The sequence below is a fragment of the Heptranchias perlo genome, chromosome 1, assembly GCF_035084215.1.
Source record: "Heptranchias perlo isolate sHepPer1 chromosome 1, sHepPer1.hap1, whole genome shotgun sequence".
NCBI lineage: Eukaryota > Metazoa > Chordata > Chondrichthyes > Hexanchiformes > Hexanchidae > Heptranchias > Heptranchias perlo.
Genome location: NC_090325.1, coordinates 2255047 through 2278908, shown reverse-complemented (window position 1 = coordinate 2278908; position 23862 = coordinate 2255047). Strand labels below are relative to the sequence as shown.

The following is a 23862-nucleotide window of genomic DNA, read 5'->3' as shown; positions in this document are numbered from 1 at the left end:
ACCTCCTATCCAATTCCCTACCCAAGCCAATAGGTTGCCCCCAATTCCATGCGCTTTCATTTTTTGTTAGCGGGCTTTTATGTGGAACCTTGTCGAATGGTTTCTGGAAATCCATATGAATAACATCCATAGACACTACCTAATCTACCACGGTAGTTACGTCATAGTCATAGTCATAGTAGGTACAGCACAGGAGAAGGCCATTCGGCCCATCGTATCTGCACCGGCTCTTTGAAAGAGCTATCCAATTAGTCCCATTCCCCTGCTCCTTCCCCATAATCCTGTAAATTTTTTCCCTTCAAGTATTTATCGAACTCCCTTTTGAAAGTTACTATTAAATCTGCTTCCATCACCCTTTCAGGCAGTGTGTTCCAGATCATAACAATTCGCTGCATAAAAAAATGTTTACTCATTACAAATTACAAAGAATTACAAAGAATGTACAGCACAGAAACAGGCTATTCGGCCTAAAGGGTCCATGCCGGTGTTTATGCTCCACATGAACCTCCTCCCACCCTTTTTCATCTAAACCTATTAACACATCCTTCTATTCCCTTCTCCCTCATTGTTTATCACACCATCCCGACTTGGAAATATTTCGCCGTTCCTTCATTGTCGCTGGGTCAAAATCCTGGAACATAACGTCTACCCTATCAAACCCTTTCATAATCTTAAAGACCTCTATCAGGTCATTCCTCAGGGAATGGTAACAGGGCACTTAGAAAATCCTAATATGATTAGGCATAGTCAACATGGTTTTACCAAGAAGAAGCTGCTGCCAGAGTCTCAGTAAAGGAAGATGTAGTTGAGATACTGGATGGGCTAAAAATTGATAAAGAAGAGGTACTAGAAAGGCAGGCTGCACTTAAAGTAGATAAATCACCCGGTCCAGAAGGGATGCACCCTAGGTTGCTGAGGGAAGTAAGGGTGGAAATTGCAGGGGTACTGGCCATAATCTTCCAAACATCCTTAGATATGGGGGTGGTGCCAGAGGACTGGAGAATTGCAAATTTTACACCCTTGTTCAAAAAAGGGTGTAAGGATAAACCCAACAACTATAGGCCTTGGTGGTGGGGAAACTTTTAGAAACGATAATTCGGGACAGAATTAACAGTCACTTGGAGAAGTGTGGATTGATTCGGGAAAGCCAGCATGGATTTGTTAAAGGCAAATCGTATTTAACTAACTTGATATAGAGTTTTTTGATGAGGTAACAGAGAGGGTAGATGTGGTGCATATGGACTTTCAAAAGGCATTTGATAAAGTGCCACATAATAGGCTTGTCATCAAGCTTGAAACCCATGGAATAAAAGGGGCAGTAACAGCATGGATACAGAATTGGCTAAGTAACAGGAAACAGAGAGTAGTGGTGAACGGTTGTTTTTCGGAATGCAGGGAGGTGTACAGTGGTGTTCTCCAGGGTCGGTACTAGGACCTTGATATATATTCTTGATATATATTAATGACTTGGACTTGGGTGTACAGGGCACAATTTCAAAATTTGCAGATGACACAAAATTTGGAAGAGTAGTGAACAGTGAGGAGGATAGTGTTAGACTTCAAGAGGATATAGACAGGCTGGTGGCATGGGCGGACACGTGGCAGAAGAAATTTACCGTAGAAAAATGCGAGGTGATACATATCGGTAGGAAGAATGAGGAGAGGCAATATAAACTAAAGGGCACAATTCTAAAAGGGGTACAGGAACAGAGAGATCGGGGGGTATATGTATACAAATCACTGGCGATGGCAGGGCAGGTTGAGAAAGCAGTTAAAAAAGCATACGAGGTCCTGGACTTTATAAATAGAGGCATAGAGCCTCCCCGATGTCTCTTCTCCGATGTTTCATGCCCCAATGTGTCTTCTCTGATGTCTCACCCCCCCAGTGTCTCCCTCTCCGATACCTCACCCTCCAACGTCTCTTCTCCGATGTCTCACCCGCCCGATGTCTCTTCTCCAATGTCTCACCCCCCCATATCTCTTCTCTGATGTCTCACCCCCCGGTGTGTCCCTCTCCGATGCCTCTTCTCCGATGTCTCCCCCCCGACGATGTTCGATGTCCTCCCCATCTTTGTGCCCCCCCATCTGATCTTTGTGCCCCCCCACAATCTCTGCTAGCGCCCGATGAGGTCTCTCTCTCTCTCGTTCTCCCCCCCTCTCCCTCAGCGTTGCAGCTCCTGTCGGCTGCCGGGCGCGAAACCTGGAAACAAGATTAATGAGCATCAATTACCTCGCAATCGCGTGGGGAAAGGTAAGATTTTATTATCTTGGTTTGCCGCAGGCCTATTGACCGCACCCCCCTGCCATGTGAAAATCAATCCCAAAGAGACTGCAAAGGGATATAGACAGGTTAAGTGAGTGGGCAAGGTGGTGGCAGATGGAGTATAATATGGGGAAATGTGAGGTTATTCACTTTGGTAGAAAGAATAGAAAAGCAGAATATTTTTTAAATGGTGAGAAACTATTAAATGTTGGTGTTCAGAGGGATTTTAGGTGTCCTCGTACAAGAAACACAAAAAGGTACAGTAAGCAATTAGGAAGGCAAATGGCATGTTGGCCTTTATTGCAAGGGAGTTGAAGTACAAGAGTAAAGAAGTCTTATTACAATTGTACAGGGCTTTGGTGAGACCACACCTGGAGTATTGTTCAGTTTTGATCTCCTTATCTAAGGAAGGATATACTTGCCTTAGAGGCGGTGCAACGAAGGTTAAATAGATTGATTCCTGGGATAAAAGGGTTGTCCTATGAGGAGAGATTGAGTAGAACGGGCCTATACTCTCTGGAGTTTAGAAGAATGAGAGGTGATCTTATTGAAACATACCAGATTCTGAGGAGCATTAACAGGGTAGATGCTGAGAGGTTGTTTCCTCTGGCTCGAGAGTCTAATACTAGGGGACATAGTCTCAGGATAAGGAGTCGGCCATTTAAGACTGAGATGAGGAGGAATTTCTTCACTGAGGGTTATGAATCTTTGGAATTCTCTACCCCAGAGGGCTGTGGATGCTGAATCGTTGAATCTGTTCAAGGCTGAGATAGATAGATTTTTGGACTTTAGGGGAATCGAGATATGAGGATCGGGCAGGAAAGTGGAGTTGAGGTTGAAGATCAGCCATGATCTTATTGAATGATGGAGCAGGCTCGTGGGGCCATATGGCCTACTCCTGCTCCTATTTCTTATGTTCATATGTTCTCAGTCTTTTCTAGAGAAACGAGCCCCAGTCTATGCATTCTTTCCTGATAGGTATAACTTCTCATTTCTGGTATCATCCTACTAAATCTTTTTTGCACCTTCGCCAATGCCCCTCTATCCTTTTTATAGAGTGGAGACCAGAACTGTTTGCAGTAGTCCAAGTGTGGTCTTCTCAAGGTTCTGTACAAGTTTAGCATAACTTCTCTGCTTTTCAATTCGATCCCTCTAGAAATGAACCTCAGTGCTTGGTTTGCTTTTTTTATGGCCTTATTAGCGTGCATTGTTATTTTTAGTGATTTGTATATCTGTACCCCTAAATCCCTCTGCTCCTCTACCCCGCTTAGACTGTTATTTTCTAATGAGTATGTGGCCTCCTTATTATTCCAACCAAAATGCACCACCTCACAGTTATCTATATTGAAATTCACTTGCCAATTACACGGCCATTCTGCAAATTTATCAATGTCTTCCTGTATTTTGTACCAGTCCTCCTCAGTATTAACTACACCCCACAATTTGGTGTCGTCCACAAATTTTGAAATTGTGCTTCCGATTCCAGAGTCCAAATCGTTCATATACATGGTGAACAACAGTGTCCCCAGCAGTGATCCTTGTGGAACACCACGTCCCACCTTTTGCTAGTTTGAGTAACTACCCTTAACCTGTACTCTCTGTTTTCTGCTTTGTAGCCAGCTTGCTATCCATTCTGCCACTTTTGCCCTGACTCTACATGCTCTGTCATTAGTCATGCGTCTACTATGCGCTACCTTATTGAAAGCCTTTTGAAAATCCAAATATATTACATATCTATTTATTATGTAGGAAAGTTAATTATATGAAAATATCTCCAAAATTGTCAGACCACATGCAAAACATTCCTGGGCTTAATTAATTTTATGCTAAACAGATGTCAAATTATATTAGTTTTTTTTAAAAATCATTCAAAATATACCATTTACACTGAAAATTGGAAATGGAACAAATAAGGTGTATGAAACTTAACATTTTTTATTGTAGTATTTTATGATAATTATTTGCAGTGTTTAGACTAATTACACAGACCAGATTAGAGAATATCTGTATACACTCAATGTCATAAATAAGGTAAAATACAGAAAGAAATGTGCATCTGGATCAGGAATTAACCATTTCTAGGTCCTTCCAAATACACCAGAGGAACAGCTTCTGTTCCCATTCCTGGCTGATCCTATTGCTCTTGTCTACACCTTCTGTAACTTCTTTAAAGAACTGAATAAGGTTGGTCAAGCATGACCTTCCCTTTTGAAACCCGTGCTGACTATTCTTTATTATATTTTCAGTTCCTAGATGTTTCTCTATTACATCTTTGAATATGGATTCCATTATCTTTCCTACCACCGATGTTAAGCTAATTGGTCTATAGTTCCCTGGACTGTTTCTGTCTCCCTTTTTAAATATAGAAATCACTTTAGTTGTCCACCAGTCCTCTGGCACTATTCCCTTTTCTAATGAATATATATATATATATATATATATATGTGTAATAGCGCCTCTGCTATCTCTTCCCTAACCTCTCCTAATATGCTTGGATGCAATCCATCCAGACATGGGGTTTTATCCACTTTAAGTTTGATTAGTCTATCAATTATCTGCCCTCTTTCTATCTTAAATGTCTTTATATCTTTTTTGATCTCTTCTTCTAATGTCATGCCCACCATGTTAGTCTCCCTGGTAAATACTAAAGCAATGTAATTATTTAATATTTCTGCCATTTTGCTGTCATTCCCTGTGAGTTTATCGTGTGTATCCCTTAGCGGCCCTATCCTTATCCTGATTTTTCTTTTGTCTGTAGAATACTTTACTATTTTTTGATATTCTTTGATAATTTAACTTAGTGGTTTCTTTTTGCCTTCCTAATTGTTTTTTTGACTTCTTTCCTAACTTTTCCGTATTTCCTTTTGTCATTCTCTCCTTTGTTGTCCACGTACTTAGTTATGCCTTTTTCTTTAGTTTCAATTCTGCCCTTATTTATTTATTCATCCATGTCGCCTCTGACTGTTTTGCCGATCATTTTAGATCTGTGTCCTCTGGTTACCGTACCTTCTGCCACTCTGTCAAAATCGTTCATGATCTTGAATACCTCTATCAAATCACCCCTTAACCTTCTCTGTTCTAAGGAGAACAACCCCAGCGTCTCCAGTCTCTCCACATAACTAAACTTCCTCATCCCTGGTACCATTCTAGTAAATCTCTTCTGCACCCTTTCTAAGGCCTTGACATCCTTCCTAAAGTTTGGTGCTCAGAATTGAACACAATACTCCAGTTAAGGCCTAACCAGTGTTTTATAAAGGTTTAGCATAACTTCCTTGCTTTTGTACTCTATGCCTCTATTAATAAAGCCCAGGTTCCCATATGCTTTTTTAACCTCCTCAAAAAATTCAACCAGCTTCGTTATACATGACTTACCCATTACAAATAAATGCTGGCTTTCTCTGATCAGCTCATTTTTGTCCAAATGCTCAGTCACTCTGACCCCAATAACAGATCATAGGACCTTCCCCACAACTGACGTTAGACTAATAGACCTATAATTTCATAGTTCAACTCTCTTACCCTTCTTAAATAGTGAAGTGACATTGGCAATTTTCCAATCCAAGAGTCCAATTCCTGAATCAAGAGAGTTTTGGCAGATCACGACTGACGCATGAGGCAAGTAGAACTTCTTGAGGTGCTCCATTTATTATCCTGACCCAGTACAAATGAGACATCTACACTTCCCAAACCCACACCTCCAACACCTAGAAGGATAAGGGCTGCAGGTGCACAGGAACACCATCACCTCCCAAACCCACAACCTCCACAACTTAGAAGGACAAGGGCAGCAGTTGCTTGGGAACACCATCACCTCCAAGTTCCCCTCCAAGTCACACACCATCCTGACTTGGACATATATTGCCGTTCCTTCATTGTCGCTGAGTCAAAATCCTGGAATTCCCTCCCTAACAGCACTGTGGGAGCACCCTCACCGCACAGACTGTAGAGGTTAACGGTTAACCCCACAATGGTTAACTCAGTGCATATCCTCATCACAAAATTATGTCAAGAAGACAAAAAACAACTCCAAATGAGGTAAACTGAGAAGACAGAGCTCGGAACTAAGCGCGACTGTGTCTATCACAACGAGTAGCAGAGGTGAACAGTACAAGTTCTTCTGGTTTTGTGGTTCGCTTACTCTGCATCGAAGCAAGGTCATGAAGTAATTATTATATTCATGTCCAGACTTGGTTTCACCTGTGTGACTTTACTGCAGAATTTTCACGTGTTGCTAACACTTAACTTTACTACCCTACCACACGGGGGTATCACAGCCAGTGACTGTAATGGTCAGCTGCAGACTCCAGCCTCCCTCCACCTCTTTGCAGGCATGCTGCATTGCTGACCTATGGAGACGTTACGAGTGTGTCCCTCGTACTCGAGCATGCTTTAGCTACATCATTAAATAAATTTAAAACAGAAATAGACAGTTTCCGAGAAGTAAAGGGAATTAGGGGTTACGGGGAGCGGGCAGGAAATTGGACATGAATTTAGATTTGAGGTTAGGATCAGATCAGCCATGATCTTATTGAATGGTGGAGCAGGCTCGAGGGGCCGATTGGCCTACTCCTGCTCCTATTTCTTATGTTCTTATGATGGTGCCAACAATGAAGGGAGCATAAATTCATGTTGGTTGAGTAGTATGTTGATGACTTATTCAGGCCATTACATGCTAGACATTGTCTATCACAAGTCTCACATAACCTTGTTTCTGGGGCATCTCCCGTTGATCACTCTGGCGTTAACGATCTTTCTGTTTCTCGTGTCTTGTCTCCAAATGATACCGCGGCTTAGAGAGTTAAATTATGAGGACAGGTTGCACAAACTTGGCTTGTATTCCCTTGAGTTTAGAAAATTGAGGGGTGATCTGATCGAGGTGTTTAAGGTGATTAAAGGAGATGATCGGGTAGATAGAGATAAACTATTTCCTCTGGCGGGAGAGTCCAGAACAAGTGAGCATAACCTTAAAATTAGAGCTAGGCCGTTCAGGGGTGAAGTCAGGAAGCACTTCTTCACACAGAAAGGGTGGCGGAAATCTGGAACTCTCTCCCAAAAAAGCTGCTGAGGCTGGGGATCAATTGAAAATTTAAAAACTGAGATTGATAGATTTTTGTTGGCCAAGGGTATTAAGGGATACGGAGTTAAGATACAGATATTATTCACAATATTTATTAACAACTTAGATGAAGGCATAGAAAGTCTCATATCTAAGTTTGCCGATGACACAAAAATTGGTGGCATTGTAAGCAGTGTAGATGAAAACATAAAATTACAAAGCGATATTGATAGATTAGGTGAATGGGCAAAACTGTGGCAAATGGAATTCAATGTAGACAAATGTGAGGTCATCCACTTTGGACCAAAAAAGGATAGAACAGGGTACTTTCTAAATGGTAAAAAGTTAAAAACAGTGGATGTCCAAAGGGACCCAGGGGTACAGGTACATCGATCATTGAAGTGTCATGAACAGGTGCAAAAAATAATCAATAAGGCGAATGGAATGCTGGCCTCTATATCTAGAGGACTGGAGTACAAGGGGGCAGAAGTTATGCTGCAGCTATACAAAACCCTGGTTAGACAGCACCTGGAGTACTGTGAGCAGTTCTGGGCACCGCACCTTTGGAAGGACATATTGGCCTTGGAGGTAGTGCAGCGTAAGTTTACTAGAATGATACCCGGACATCAAAGGAGAAATTACACAAATTGGGGTTGTATTCTCCAGAGTTTAGAAGGTTAAGGGGTGATCTGATCGAAGTTTATAAGATATTAAGGGGAACAGATAGGGTGGATGGAGAGAAACTATTTCCGCTGGTTGGGGATTCTAGGAGTAGGGGGCAGAGTCTAAAAATTAGAGCCAGACCTTTCAGGAGCGAGATTAGAAAACATTTCTACACACAAAGGGTGGTAGAAGTTTGGAACTCTCTTCCGCAAATGGCAATTGATACCAGCTCAATTGCTAAATTTAAATCTGAGATAGATAGCTTTTTGGCAACCAAAGGTATTAAGGGATTTGGCCAAAGGCAGGTATATGGAGTTAGATCACAGATCAGCCATGATCTTATCAAATGGCGGAGCAGGCACGAGGGGCTGAATGGCCTACTCCTGTTCCTATGTTTCTAGATCAGCTATGATCCAACTGAATGACGAAACAGGCTGAATAGCCTCCTCCTGTTCCTATGTTCACACTGGCACAGCATTGTAGCTCAAAGCCTTTCGCTCCTCTCACTTCATGCCACTTGGCCAGGGTTTCCGAAGAGTCAACGACTCCGTTTCACTGCTTCAAGCAAATATTCAGTGTATCCTTGTAGCAACTTTGGTACTTGTTAAACCGAATTTTCTTTACCCTGACAGTGTGTGGTGCAGATATGTTTAGAGCATTATCCTTACGATGTGTGCCTTCAACTTTATAACTTTGTACTCCTTCTAAGTGCTTCCCCAATGGTAGGAGGAAATGAGGAGCGTGGCCTTGGGGTCAGAAACCCGTCCCCCTTCATGCACAGTCCTGCCATTACACTGGTAGGACTGTGATCGAAGGGGCCACACAATAGCCCAGTACCAAAATACTTGAGATCTGGACTTTCCATTGGGTCATTGTTGGAGCAAGTCTCCGTCTGCTCCAATGGAAAGGAGTGTGACGGGTACTGGGACACCAGGCTAGGGGTTTCCGAGGCCCTGACTGTGGATGCTCTGAGGAAAGTGATGGCGCTGGGATACGTACTATCGTGCTAATCTCATCATGACTCTGCACGAACATTGAGACCCACATTTATTGAGGATGTTTCTGTTCTTTACTTTTCATAGCTACATCACATCAAACAATGGAAACAGACAAAAGTACCAGCACAGAGCTTCAACAAGATATCAGAGATACTCTAGGTAAGCAGTCTCTATCAATAAATCTTTCAGAATTTAATACCTTTAAATAAATTATATTATCTACCGTACAATGTCTATAATCTCTGAATAATCTCTCTACACCTAGCCTTACCCCACTGAGCCCTGAATGATCTCTCTCCACACCCAGTCTTACCTCACTTCACCTCTGATGCTGACACTGACAGACACGACACCAAAACTGACTGATACTGATACTTCCACTGACCGACACTGACACTGACAGACACCGGAACTAACACTGACTCCGACACTCACTGACACTGGCACTCACACTGACTGACACCGAAACTGATACAGGCACTCACTGACACTGACACTAATGCTGACTCTGGCATGGACATGACACTGACAAACACTCACACAGACACGTACGCACTGAAAGAATGGATTCAAGTTGCATGCAGCAGGTTAGACCCCGAAATTACACCAAGGACTCCGGGATGTCCTCCAAGGCTGACTCTGGTCTGGGGTAGTATTCTGACTTTGGGGACAAAAACCCGTCGACCTTCAGGTTCAGTCCTGCCATTACCCTGGTGGGACTGTAATCGAAGGGGCCACAAAACTGCCCAAGACTGAGACACCTGGGATTTTGTTGGGGCGGAGTACCGTCTGCTCCAGTGGAAGTGAGTGTGGCGGGTATTGGGGCACCAGGTTGAGGGTTTCCGAGGCCCTGACTGTGGATGCTCTGAGGAAAGTGTTGGTGCTGGGAAACGTACTATCATGCTAATCTCAGCCTGACTCTCAAACTCCGAATGCACCGCTGCATTTACACTGAGACCCACATTTATTGAGGATGTTTCTGTTCTTCAGTTTCCACAGCTACATCACCTGAGACAATGGAAACAAGCATAAGTACTACAACACAGCATCAGCGAAGTACTGGAGAAACTCCAGGTAAGAAATCTCTCCCAATAAATCTCTCAAATTTAATAAGCTTTAATAAATTATATTATCTACTGTAGTGTTCACAATCCCTGAATGATCTCTCTCCACGCCCAGCCTTACCTTACCTCTGACTCATACTGACACTAATTGATGCTGACACTGACATTGGCTCACACCAACACTGACTGACACTGACCCTGACAATGACTAATGCTAATATTCACATTGACACTGACTCACACAGCCACTGACACTGACACTGATCAACACTGATTCATATGGACTTTTTTTTAATTCGTTCATGGGATGTGGGTGTCGCTGGCAACGCCAGCATTTATTGCCCATCCCTAATTGCCCTTGAGAAGGTGGTGGTGAGCCGCCTTCTTGAACCGCTGCAGTCCGTGTGGTGACGGTTCTCCCACAGTGCTGTTAGGAAGGGAGTTCCAGGATTTTGACCCAGCGACAATGAAGGAACGGCGATATATTTCCAAGTCGGGATGGTGTGTGACTTGGAGGGGAACGTGCAGGTGGTGTTGTTCCCATGTACCTGCTGCTCTTGTCCTAGGTGGTAGAGGTCGCGGGTTTGGGAGGTGCTGCCGAAGAAGCCTTGGTGAGTTGCTGCAGTGCATCGTGTGGATGGTACACACTGCAGCCACTGTGCGCCGGTGGTGAAGGGAGTGAATGTTTAGGGTGGTGGATGGGGTGCCAATCAAGCGGGCTGTTTTGTCCTGGATGGTGCCGAGCTTCTTGAGTGTTGTTGGAGCTGCACTCATCCAGGCAAGTGGAGAGTATTCCATCACACTCCTGACTTGTGCCTTGTAGATGGTGGAAAGGCTTTGGGGAGTCAGGAGGTGAGTCACTCGCCGCAGAATACCCAGCCTCTGATCTGCTCTTGTAGCCACAGTATTTATGTGGCTGGTCCAGTTTAGTTTCTGGTCAGTGGTGACCCCCAGGATGTTGATGATGGGGATTCGGTGATGGTAATGCCGTTGAATGTCAAGCGGAGGTGGTTAGACTCTCTCTTGTTGGAGATGGTCATTGCCCGACACTTGTGTGGCGCAAATGTTACTTGCCACATATCAGCCCAAGCCTGGATGTTGTCCAGATTGTGCTGCATGCGGGCTCGGACTGCTTCATTATCTGAGAGGTTGTGAATGGAACTGAACACTGTGCAATCATCAGCGAACATCCCCATTTCTGACCTTGTGATGGAGGAAAGGTCATTGATGAAGCAGCTGAAGATGGTTGGGCCTAGGACACTGCCCTGAGGAACGACTGCAGCAATGTCCTGGGGCTGAGATGATTGGCCTCCAACAATCTGACGCTGACATTGACTGATGCTGACATTCATTCACACTGACATAGACTGACGCTGACTGACACTGACATGCGCTCACACTGACACTGACATTCATTCACACTGACACTGAAATTCATTCACACTGACTCTGACTGATGCTGACACTGACTGACGCTGACATTCATTCACACTGACTGACGCTGACACGGACAGACACTGACATTCATTCACACTGACACAGACTGACGCTGACATAGACTGAAGCTGACAGTCATTCACACTGACACAGACTGACACTGACACGGACTGATGATGACACTGATGCTGACATGGACTAATGCTGACACTGACCATGACTCGGTTTGACATTGATGCTGACACTGACTAACGCTGAAACGGACTGTCAGTGTCACTGACACGGACTGACGCTGACATCGACTGACGCCGACAGTGACTGACACTGACACTCACTGATAATAGCATTGACTCAGGCTGACACTAACTCACACTGACGCTGGGACTGGGACAGTGTGTGATCAGGAGAGAGATCGAAGGGTCATAGTGTGTGTTAATGGAACAGTGGAACTAGGTGCTATCAGGAGAGAAATGGAGGGGTTATGGTGTGTGTTAAATGGAACAGTGGAACTAGGTGCGATCAGGAGAGAAATGGAGGGGTTATGGTGTGTGTTAAATGGGACAGTGGAACTAGAAGTGATCAGGAGAGAAATGGCGGGGTTATAGTGTGTGTTAAATTGGGCAGAGTGCTGATCGCTAGGGAGATCTAGGATTTATAGTGGGTAAATATATATTTAATTAGTTAAAAAAGGCAAATAAGTTTGTGGGTTCCATTAGAAGGGGTACAGATCTAAAGAGGTTGCACCGTTGGTGTATAAGGCCCCATCTGAAGCACTGCGAGCTGTTCCTTTAACAAATCACAGGAAGGATATTACGACCTGGGCAGGTGCCTGGGCACTACAGTTACATATTATATGGAATTACATAGAATGTACAGCTTAGAAACAGCCATTTGGCCCAACAGGTCCATGCCGGTGTTCATTCTCCACATGAGCATCCTCCCTCCCTACTTCATGTAATCCTATCAAATTATCCTTCTATTCCTTTCTCCCTCATGTGTTTATCTAGCTTCTACTTAAATGCATCTATGTTAGTCGCCTCAACTACTCCTTGTAGTAGCGAGTTCGATATTCTAACCACTTTCAGGGTAAAGAAGTTTCTCCTGAAATCCCTATTGGATTTATTAGTGAGTATCTTATACTTATGGCCCCTAGTTCTGGTCTCCCCGGCAAGTGGAAACATCTTCTCCATGTCTCCCCTATCAAACCCTTTCATAATCTTAATGACCTCTTTCATATCATCCTTCAGTCTTATCTTTTCCAGAGAAAAGACCCCTAGCCTGCTAACTCTTTCCTGATAGGTATAACCTCTCAGTTAGGTATCATTCTAGTAAATCGTTCTTGCACCTTCTCCAGTGCCTCTATAATATGGAGACCAGAACTGTGCACAGTACTCCAAATGTGGTCTAACCAAGGTTCTATACAAGTTTAACATAGCTTTTCTGCTTTTCAATTCTATCCTTCTAGTAATGAACCCCAGTGCTTGGATTGCTTTTTTATGGCCTTATTAACTTCTACTATTACTACTATCGCTACTTTTAGTGATTTCAGTATCTGTATCCCCAGGACCCTCTGCTCCTCGACCCCATTTAGACTGTTATTATCCAAGCAGTGTGTGGCCCCTTTATTCTTCCTACTAAAATGTAATACCTCACACTTATCTATATTGAAATTCATTTGCCAATTACACACCCATTCTGCATGTTTATTAATGTCTTTCTTTTTGCGCCTGGAAGGCTGTTTCCAGTGGGGTCTCACAAGGCTCAGTAGATCGGTTGTTTTTTGTGGTATATATTAATGATTTGGACTTGAATGTGGGGGCTTGATCAAGATGTTTGCAGATGATACAAAAATTGGCCGTGTGGTTAATAGTAAGGAAGAAAGCTGCAGACTGCCATAAGATATCAATGGACTGGTCAGGTGGGCAGAAAAGTGGCAAATAGAATTCAATCCAGAGAAGTGTGAGGTAATGCATTTGGGGAGAGCAAACAAGGCAAGGGAGTACACAATAAATGGGAGGATACTGAGAGGTGTAGAGGAACAAAGGGACCTTAGAGTGCATATCTACAGATCCCCGAAGGTAGCAGGACAAGTAGATAAGGTGGTTAAATAGGAATACGTGATATATTCTTTGCCTTGGCGAATAAAGGAAAGTAAGAGCAGGGAGGTTATGACAGAACTGTATAAAACATTAGTTAGGTCACAGCTTGAGTACTGCGTACAGTTCTGGTCACCACATTACAGGAAAGATGTGATTGCACTAGAGAGAATACAGAGGAGATTCACGAGTATGTTGCCAAGGCTGGAGAATTTTAGCTATGAGAAAAGATTGGATAGGCTGGGGTTGTTTTCTTTGGAACAAAGGAGGCTGAGGGGAGATTTAATTGAGGTATATAAAATTATGACGGGACTAGATAGAATAGATAGGAAGGACCTATTTCCCTTAGCAGAGGGGTCAGTGACCAGGGGGCATAGATTTAAAGTAATTGGTAGAAGGATTCGAGGGGAGCTGAGGAGAAATTTTTTCACCCAGAGGGTGGTGGGGGTCTGGAACTCACTGCCTGAAAGGGTGGTAGAGGCAGAAACCCTCAACTCATTTAGAAGGTACTTGGATGTGCTCTTGAAGTGCCGTAACCTACAGGGCTACAGACCAAGTGCTGCAAACTGGGACTAAGCTGGATAGCTCTTTTTCGGCCGGCATGCACATGATGAGCTGAATGGCCTCCTTCTGTGCCATAACTTTCGATGATTCTATTCCTGTATTTTGTCACAGTCCTCCTCGGTATTAATGATACCCAACCCCCATCCCCCCATTTGGTGTGGTCCACAAATTTTGAAATTGTACTTCCGGTTCCTGAGTCCAAATCCTTTATGTAAATGGTGAACAACAGATGTCCCAGCACCGATCCTTGTGGACCACCACTTCCCACTTTTTGCCAGTCTGAGTATCTAACTTTAATCTCGACTCTCTGTTTCTGGTATAAGCACATAAGAACATAAGAAATAGGAGCAGGAGTAGGCTGTATAGCCCTTGAGCCTGCTCCGCCATTCAATAAGATCATGGCTGATCTTGGACCACAACTCCACTTTCCCGCCCGATCCCCATATTCCTTGATTCCCCTAGAGTCCAAAAATCTATCTATCTCAGCCTTGAACATATTAAACGATTCAGCATCTGGGGTAGAGAATTCCAAAGATTCACAACCCTCTGAGTGAAGAAATTCCTCCTCATTTCAGTCTTAAATGGCCGACCCCTTATCCTGAGACTATGTCCCTTAGTTCTAGACTTACCAGCCAGGGGAAACTTCAGCATCCACCCTGTCAAGCCCCCTCAGAATCTTATATGTTTCAATGAGATCACCTCTCATTCTTCTAAACTCCAGACAGTATAGGCCCATTCTACTCAATCTCTCCTCATAGGACAACCCTCTCATCCCAGGAATCAATCTAGAATCACCTCTAAGGCAAGTATATCCTTCCTTTGATAAGGAGACCAAAACCGTACACAGTACTCCAGGTGAGGTCTCACCAAAGCCCTGTATAACTGTAGTAATACTTCCTTACTATTGTACTCCAATCCCCTTGCGATAAAGGGAGTAGCAAGTAGTTTATCTTTCCTTTTTTTTTCTCTTGACATTGTAGTTGTTGTTAAGCTAACTTAAGGGTTAAGTCATGGCAGGAGACCCCAGAGCCGTGTCATGTTCCTCTTTTGGGATGTGGGAATTCAGGGATCCTTCCTGTGTCCCTGATTCCTTCACCTGCGGGAAGTGTGTCCAGCTGCAGCTACTGTTTGACCGCTTGACGGCTCTGGAGCTGCGGATGGACTCACTTTGGAGCATCCGCGATGCTGAGAAAGTCGTGGATAGCACGTTCAGTGAGTTCGTCACACCGCAGATAAAAATAACTGCGGGAGATAGTGAATGGGTGACCAACAGACAGAGGAAGAGTAGGAAGGCAGTGCAGGGGTCCCCTGCGGTCATCTCCCTCCAAAACAGGTATACCGTTTTGGATACTGTTGGGGGAGATGGCTCACCAGGGGAAGGTGGCAGTGGCCAGGTTCATGGCACCGTGGCTGGCTCTGCTGCACAGGAGGGCAGGAAAAAGAGTGGCAGAGCTATAGTGATAGGGGACTCGATTGTAGGGGGAATAGACAGGCGTTTCTGCAGACGCAACTGAGACTCCAGGATGGTATGTTGCCTCCCTGGTGCAAGGGTCAGGGATGTCTCGGAGCGGCTGCAGGACATTCTGGAGGGGGAGGGTGAACAGCCAGTTGTCGTGGTGCAAAAAGGAAACAACGATAAAGGTAAAAAACAGGATGAGGTCCTACAAGCTGAATTTAGGGAGTTAGGAGTTAAACTAAAGAGTAGGACCTCAAAGGTAGTGATCTCAGGATTGCGACCAGTGCCACGGGCTAGTCAGAGTAGGAATGACAGGATAGCTAGGATGAATACATGGCTCGAGAGATGGTGCAAGAGGGAGGGATTCAAATTCCTGGGCCATTGGAACCGGTTCTGGGGGAGGTGGGACCAGTACAAATTGGACGGTCTGCATCTGGGCAGGACTGGAACCAATGTCCTGGAGGGAGTGTTTGCTAGTGCTGTTGGGGAGGGTTTAAACTGATGTGGCAGGGGGTTGGGAACCGATGCAGGAAGTCAGTGGGAAGTAAAGTGGTGACAGAAACAAAAGGCAGTAAGGGAGAGTGTACAGAACATGACCGGACAGATGGTCTGAGAAAGCAGGGCAAAGACCAAGGGAAGTCTAGATTAAACTGCATTTATTTCAATGCAAGAAGTCTGATGGGCAAGGCAGATGAACTCAGGGCATGGATGGGTACATGGGACTGGGTTGTTATAGCTATTACTGAAACATGGCTAAAGGAGGGGCAGGACTGGCAGCTCAATGTTCCAGGGTACAGATGCTATAGGAAAGATAGAGCAGGAGGTAAGAGAGGAGGAGGAGTTGCGTTCTTGATTAGGGAGAACATCACGGCAGTAGTGAGAGGGGATATATCCGAGGGTTCGCCCACTGAGTCTATATTTTTTTTCTTTATTCGTTCACGGGATGTGGGCGTCGCTGGCAAGGCCGGCATTTATTGCCCATCCCTAATTGCCCTCGAGAAGGTGGTGGTGAGCCGCCTTCTTGAACCGCTGCAGTCCGTGTGGTGACGGTTCTCCCATAGTGCTGTTAGGAAGGGAGTTCCAGGATTTTGACCCAGCGACAATGAAGGAACGGCGATATATTTCCAAGTCGGGATGGTGTGTGACTTGGAGGGGAACGTGCAGGTGGTGTTGTTCCCATGCGCCTGCTGCTCTGGTCCTTCTAGGTGGTAGAGGTCGCGGGTTTGGGAGGTGCTGTTGAAGAAGCCTTGGCGAGTTGCTGCAGTGCATCCTGTGGATGTGCACACTGCAGACACAGTGCGCCGGTGGTGAAGGGAGTGAATGTTTTGGGTGGTGGATGGGGTGCCAATCAAGCGGGCTGCTTTATCTTAGATGGTGTCGAGCTTCTTGAGTGTTGTTGGAGCTGCACTCATCCAGGCAAGTGGAGAGTATTCCATCACACTCCTGACTTGTGCCTTGTAGATGGTGGAAAGGCTTTGGGGAGTCAGGAGGTGAGTCACTCGCCGCAGAATACCCAGCCTCTGACCTGCTCTCGTAGCCACAGTATTTATATAGAGTCATAGAGTCATAGAGCTACACAGCACGGATAGAGGCCCTTCGGCCCATCGTGTCCGCGCCGGCCATCAAGCCCAGTCTAATCTAATCCCATATTCCAGCATTTGGTCCGTAGCCTTGTCTGCTATGGCATTTCAAGTGCTCATCCAAATGCTTCTTGAATGTTGTGAGGGTTCCTGCCTCCACAACCCTTTCAGGCAGTGAGTTCCAGACTCCAACCACCCTCTGGGTGAAAAAGTTCTTTCTCAAATCCCCTCTAATCCTCCCGCCTTTTACCTTGAATCTATGTCCCCTTGTTATTGAACCCTCAACAAAGGGAAAAAGCTCCTTAGTATCCATCCTATCTATGTCCCTCATAATTTTGTACACCTCAATCATGTCCCCCCTCAGCCTTCTCTGCTCCAAGGAAAACAAACCCAATCTTCCCAGTCTCTCTTCATAACTGAAGCGCTCCAGCCCTGGTAACATCCTGGTGAATCTCCTCTGCACCCTCTCCAAAGCGATCACATCCTTCCTGTCGTGCGGCGACCAGAACTGCACACAGTACTCCAGCTGTGGCCTAACCAGTGTTTTGTACAACTCCATCATAACCTCCTTGCTCTTATATTCTATGCCTCGGCTAATAAAGGCAAGTATCCCATATGCCTTCTTTACCACCTTATCTACCTGTTCTGCCGCATTCAGGGATCTGTGAACGTGCACACCAAGATCCCTCTGACCCTCTGTCTTGCCTCGGGTCTTCCCATTCATTGTGTATTCCCTTGCCTTGTTAGTCCCTCCAAAGTGCATCACCTCGCACTTTTCCAGGTTAAATTCCATTTGCCACTGTTCCGCCCATCTGACCAACCCATCTATATCATCCTGCAGACTGAGGCTATCCTCCTTGCTATTCACCACCCTACCAATTTTTGTATCATCAGCGAACTTACTGATCATACCTTTTACATTCATATCCAAGTCGTTAATGTAGATCACAAACAGCAAGGGCCCCAGCACAGATCCCTGTGGTACCCCACTGGCCACAGGCTTCCAGTCACAAAAACAACCTTCGACCATCACCCTCTGCCTTCTGCCACTAAGCCAGTTTTGTATCCAAAGTGCCAAGGCACCCTGGACTCCATGGGCTCGTACCTTCTTGACCAGTCTCCTGTGCGGGACTTTATCGAAGGCCTTACTGAAATCCATGTATACCACATCCACTGCGTTACCCTCATCCACACGCCTAGTCACCCCCTCAAAAAATTCAATCAAATTAGTCAGACATGATCTTCCCTTGACAAAGCCATGTTGACTATCCCTGATTAATCCTTGCTTCTCCAAGTGGAGACTAATTTTGTCCTTCAGAATTTTTTCCAATAATTTTCCTACCACTGATGTTAGGCTCACTGGCCTGTAGTTCCCCGGTTTTTCCCTACTCCCCTTCTTGAATAATGGTACTACATTAGCGGTTCTCCAGTCCTCTGGCACATCCCCTGTGGCCAGAGAGGTTCTGAATATATGTGTTAGAGCCCCCGCAATCTCCTCCTTTGCCTCACACAGTAGCCTGGGATACATTTCATCCGGGCCTGGGGATTTATCCATTTTTAGGCCTGCTAAAACCGCCAATACCTCCTCCCGCTCGATGTTAATATGTTCGAGTATATCACAGTCCCCCTGTCGTATTTCTCTGTCTACGTCGTCCTTCTCCATAGTGAAAACAGATGCAAAAAATTCATTTAGAACCCCTCCTACATCTTCCGGCTCCACACACAGATTGCCATTTTTGTCCCTAATGGGCCCTATTTTTTCCCTAGTTATCCTCTTACCCTTAATATACTTATAAAACATCTTAGGATTTTCCTTTATTTTGCTCGCCAGAGTTTTTTCATGGCCCCTCCTTGATCTCCTAATTTCCTTTTTAAGTATCCCCCTGCAATTTTTGTACTCCTCTCGGGCTTCCTCCGACCTTAGCCTTTTGTATCTGCCAAAAGCCCTCCTTTTTTTCCGAATCCATTCTCGTATATCCCCTGACATCCAAGGTTCCCTGGAGTTCTTGGAACCACCCTTGACCTTTACGGGAACATGTTGCCATTGTATGGTCTCAATCTCCCTTCTGAAAGACTCCCATTGCTCCGATGCGGATTTTCCAACAAGCAGCTGATCCCAGTCCATTTTGGCCAGATCCTGCCTTATCCTATTAAAATCGGCCTTCCCCCAATTTAGAACCTTTATTTCCGGCCCCACCCTGTCCTTTTCCATGACCACCTTGAATCTCACTGAATTATGGTCACTGTTGCCAAAGTGCTCACCTACCAGCACTTCTTCCACTTGGCCGGACTCATTCCCTAGAATTAGGTCCAGTACCGCCCCCTCTCTTGTAGGACTTTCTACATGCTGGCTCAAAAAGCTCTCCTGGATGCACGTTAAGAATTTTGTACCCTCTAAGCCTTTTACACTCTGAGTAAGTCCAGTTAAGTTTCTGGTCAATGGTGACCCCCAGGATGTTGATGGTGGGGGATTCGGCGATGGTAATGCCGTTGAATGTCAAGGGGAGGTGGTTAGACTCTCTCTTGTTGGAGATGGTCATTGCCTGGCACTTATCTGGCGCGAATGTTACTTTCCACTTATGAGCCCAAGCCTGGATGTTGTCCAGGTCTTGCTGCATGCAGGCTCGGACTGCTTCATTATCTGAGCGGTTGCGAATGGAACTGAATACTGTGCAGTCATCAGCGAACATCCCCATTTCTGACCTTATGATGGAGGGAAGGTCATTGATGAAGCAGCTGAAGATGGTTGGGCCTCGGACACTGCCCTGAGGAACTCCTGCAGCAATGTCCTGGGGCTGAGATGATTGGCCTCCAACAACCACTACCATCTTCCTTTGTGCTAGGTATGACTCCAGCCACTGGAGAGTTTTCCCCCTGATTCCCATTGACTTCAATTTTACTGGGGCTCCTTGGTGCCACACTCGGTCAAATGCTGCCTTGATGTCAAGGGCAGTCACTCTCACCTCACCTCTGGAATTCAGCTCTTTTGTCCATGTTTAGACCAAGGCTGTAATGAGGTCTGGAGCCGAGTGGTCCTGGCGGAACCCAAACTGAGCATCGGTGATCAGGTTATTGGTGAGTAAGTGCCGCTTGATAGCACTGTCGACGACACCTTCCATCACTTTGCTGATGATTGAGAGTAGACTGATGGGGCGGTAGTTGGCCGGATTGGATTTGTCCTGCTTTTTGTGGACAGGACATACCTGGGCAATTTTCCACATTGTCGGGTAGATGCCAGTGTTGTAGCTGTACTGGAACAGCTTGGCTCGAGGCGCAGCTCGTTCTGTAGCACAAATCTTTAGCACTGCAGCTGGGATGTTGTCGGAGCCCATAGCCTTTGCTGTATCCAGTGCACTCAGCCGTTTCTTGATATCACATGGAGTGAATCGAATTGGCCGAAGACTGGCTTCCGTGATGGTGGGGATATCGGGAGGAGGCTGAGATGGATCATCCACTCGGCACTTCTGGCTGAAGATGGTTGCAAACGCTTCAGCCTTGTCTTTTGCACTCACGTGCTGGACTCTGCCATCATTGAGGATGGGGATGTTTGCAGAGCCTCCTCCACCCGTTAGTTGTTTAATTGTCCACCACCATTCACGACTGGATGTGGCAGGACTGCAGAGCTTTGATCTGATCCGTTGGTTGTGGAATCGCTTAGCTCTGTCTATAGCATGTTGCTTCCGCTGTTTAGCATGCACGTAGTCCTGAGTTGTCGCTTCACCAGGTTGGCACCTCATTTTTAGGTACGCCTGGTGCTGCTCCTGGCATGCTCTTCTACACTCCTCATTGAACCAGGGTTGATCCCCTGGCTTGTTGGTAATGGTAGAGTGAGGAATATGCCGGGCCATGAGGTTACAGATTGTGGTGGAATACAATTCTGCTGCTGCTGATGGCCCACAGCGCCTCATGGATGCCCAGTTTTGAGCTGCTGGATCCATTCTGAATCTATCCCATTTGGCAACGGGATCTTGATAAATTGGGCCAGTGGGCCGATGAATGGCAGATGGAGTTTAATTTAGATAAATGTGAGGTGATGCATTTTGGTCGATCGAATCGGGCCAGGACCTACTCCGTTAATGGTAGGGCGTTGGGGAGAGTTATAGAACAAAGAGATCTCGGAGTACAGGTTCATAGCTCCTTGAAAGTGGAGTGACAGGTGGATAGGGTGGTGAAGAAGGCATTCGGCATGCTTGGTTTCATTGGTCAGAACATTGAATGCAGGAGTTGGGATGTCTTGTTGAAGTTGTACAAGGCATTGGTGAGGCCACACTTGGAGTACTGTGTACAGTTCTGGTCACCCTATTATCGAAAGGATATTATTAAACTGGAAAGAGTGCAGAAAAGATTTACTAGGATGCTACCGGGACTTGATGGTTTGACTTGTAGGGAGAGGTTAGACAGACTGGGACTTTTTTCCCTGGAGAGTGGGAGGTTAAGGGGTTATCTTATAGAAGTCTATAAAATAATGAGGGGCATAGATAAGGTAGATAGTCAAAATCTTTTCCCAAAGGGAGTCTATCACGAGGGGACATAGATTTAAGGTGAGAGGGGAGAGATACAGAAGGGTCCAGAGGGGCAATTTTTTCACTCAAAGGGTGGCGAGTGTCTGGAACGAGCTGCCAGAGGCAGTAGTAGAGGCGGGTACAATTTTGTCTTTTAAAAAGCATTTGGACAGTTACATGGGTAAGATGGGTATAGGCCAAGTGCAGGCAATTGGGACTAGCTTAGTGGTATAAACTGGGCGACATGAACATGTTGGGCTGAAGGGCCTGTTTCCATGTTGTAACTTCTATGATTCTATAATGGCCAACATGCCATTTGCCTTCCTAATTGCTTGCTGTACCTGCATGCTAACTTTTTATGTTTCTTGTATGATGACAACCAAATCTCACTGAACACCAACATTTAATAGTTTCTCACCAGTTAAAAAATATTCTGATTTTCTATTCTTCCTACCGAAGTGAATAACCTCACATTTCCCCACATTATACTCCATCTGCCACCTTCTAGCCCACTCACTTAACCTGTCTATATTCCTTTGCAGCCTCTTTGCATCCTCCTCACAGCTTACTTTCCCACCTAACTTTGTATCGTCAGCAAACTTGGATACATTGCACTCGGTCCCTTCATGTAAGTCATTCATATATATTGTAAATAGTTGAAGCCCCAGCACTAATCCTTGTGGCACCCCACTAATTACAGCCTGCCAACCTGAGAATGACCCGTTTATTCCTACTCTGTGTTTTCTGTTCGTTAACCAATTCTCTTTCCATGCTAATATATTACCCCCAACCCCATGAGCCCTTATCTTGTGCAACAACCTTTTATGTGGCACCTTATCGAATGCCTTTCGAAAATTGAAATATACTGCATCCACTGGTTCCCCTTATCTACCCTGCTTGTTACGTCCTTAAAAAACTCTAATAAAGTCATCAAATATGATTTCCCTTTCATAAAACCATGTTGACTCTACTAATCAAATTATGATTTTCTAAGTGCCCTATGCTGCAACCTTACCCATCTCTCCTTCCTTCTCCTAGGTGTACTTGATCTGACTATGTTGATCACTGCAATCGTAGTGCCGGCTTTGACACTGGCGATTGTGAGTTACTTGCTCGCTTGGTTGATGGTGAAGAAGGGGATTATATGCAGTAATGCGAGTGCAACATCACCTGGGACTCAGACAAGTTGTGGTATAAGGTAAGGATCAACGAGGCATGAGGACTTCCACCTCCTGTCAGGTCCTGAACCAGACAAAGGGTGTGACCGGGGACTGGGTCAGGGTCAGGAGTTTGGCCGGGGCAGGATCAGGTGTGTGGCTGGGACAGAGTCAGGGTCAGGTGTGTGGCTGGGACAGGGTCAGGATCAGGAGTGTGGCTGGGACAGGGTCAGGATCAGGAGTGTGGCTGGGACAGGGTCAGGATCAGGAGTGTGTTGGGACAGGGTCAGGATCAGGAGTGTGGCTGGGACAGGGTCAGGATCAGGAGTGTGGCTGGGACAGGGTCAGGAACAGGAGTGTGCTGGGACAGGGTCAGGATCAGGAGTGTGGTTGGAACAGGGTGAGGGTCAGGAGTGTGGCTGGAACAGGGTCAGGGTCAGGAGTGTGGCTGGAACAGGGTCAGGGTCAGGAGTGTGGCTGGGACAGGGTCAGGATCAGGATTGTGGCTGGGACAGGGTCAGGATCAGGAGTGTGGCTGGGACAGGGTCAGGATCAGGAGTGTGCTGGGACAGGGTCAGGAACAGGAGTGTGGCTGGGACAGGGTCAGGAACAGGAGTGTGCTGGGACAGGGTCAGGAACAGGAGTGTGGCTGGGACAGGGTCAGGATCAGGAGTGTGGCTGGGACAGGGACAGGAGTGTGGCTGAGACAGGGTCAGGGTCAGGAGTGTGGCTGGGACAGGGTCAGGATCAAGAGTGTGGCTGGGACAGGGTCAGGATCAGGAGTGTGGCTGGGACAGGGTCAGGATCAGGAGTGTGCTGGGACAGGGTCAGGAACAGGAGTGTGCTGGGACAGGGTCAGGAACAGGAGTGTGGTTGGAACAGGGTGAGGGTCAGGAGTGTGGCTGGAACAGGGTCAGGGTCAGGAGTGTGGCTGGAACAGGGTCAGGATCAGGAGTGTGGCTGGGTCAGGGTCAGGAGTGTGGCTGAGACAGGGTCAGAGTCAGGAGTGTGGCTGGGACAGGGTCA

The 23862-nt window shown here is 45.9% G+C and overlaps 1 protein-coding gene across 1 annotated transcript in view; it reads left to right on the top strand.

Annotated features, from left to right (window-relative positions):
* Positions 1-23862, top strand: part of LOC137308559 (disintegrin and metalloproteinase domain-containing protein 12-like) — a 402109-nt gene that overhangs the window by 357721 nt on the left and 20526 nt on the right. The window contains exons 17-19 of the mRNA XM_067977213.1: positions 9065-9139; positions 9971-10054; positions 22718-22877. Coding sequence (XP_067833314.1) covers positions 9065-9139; positions 9971-10054; positions 22718-22877 — 319 coding nt within the window. The remainder of the gene's footprint in view (positions 1-9064; positions 9140-9970; positions 10055-22717; positions 22878-23862) is intronic.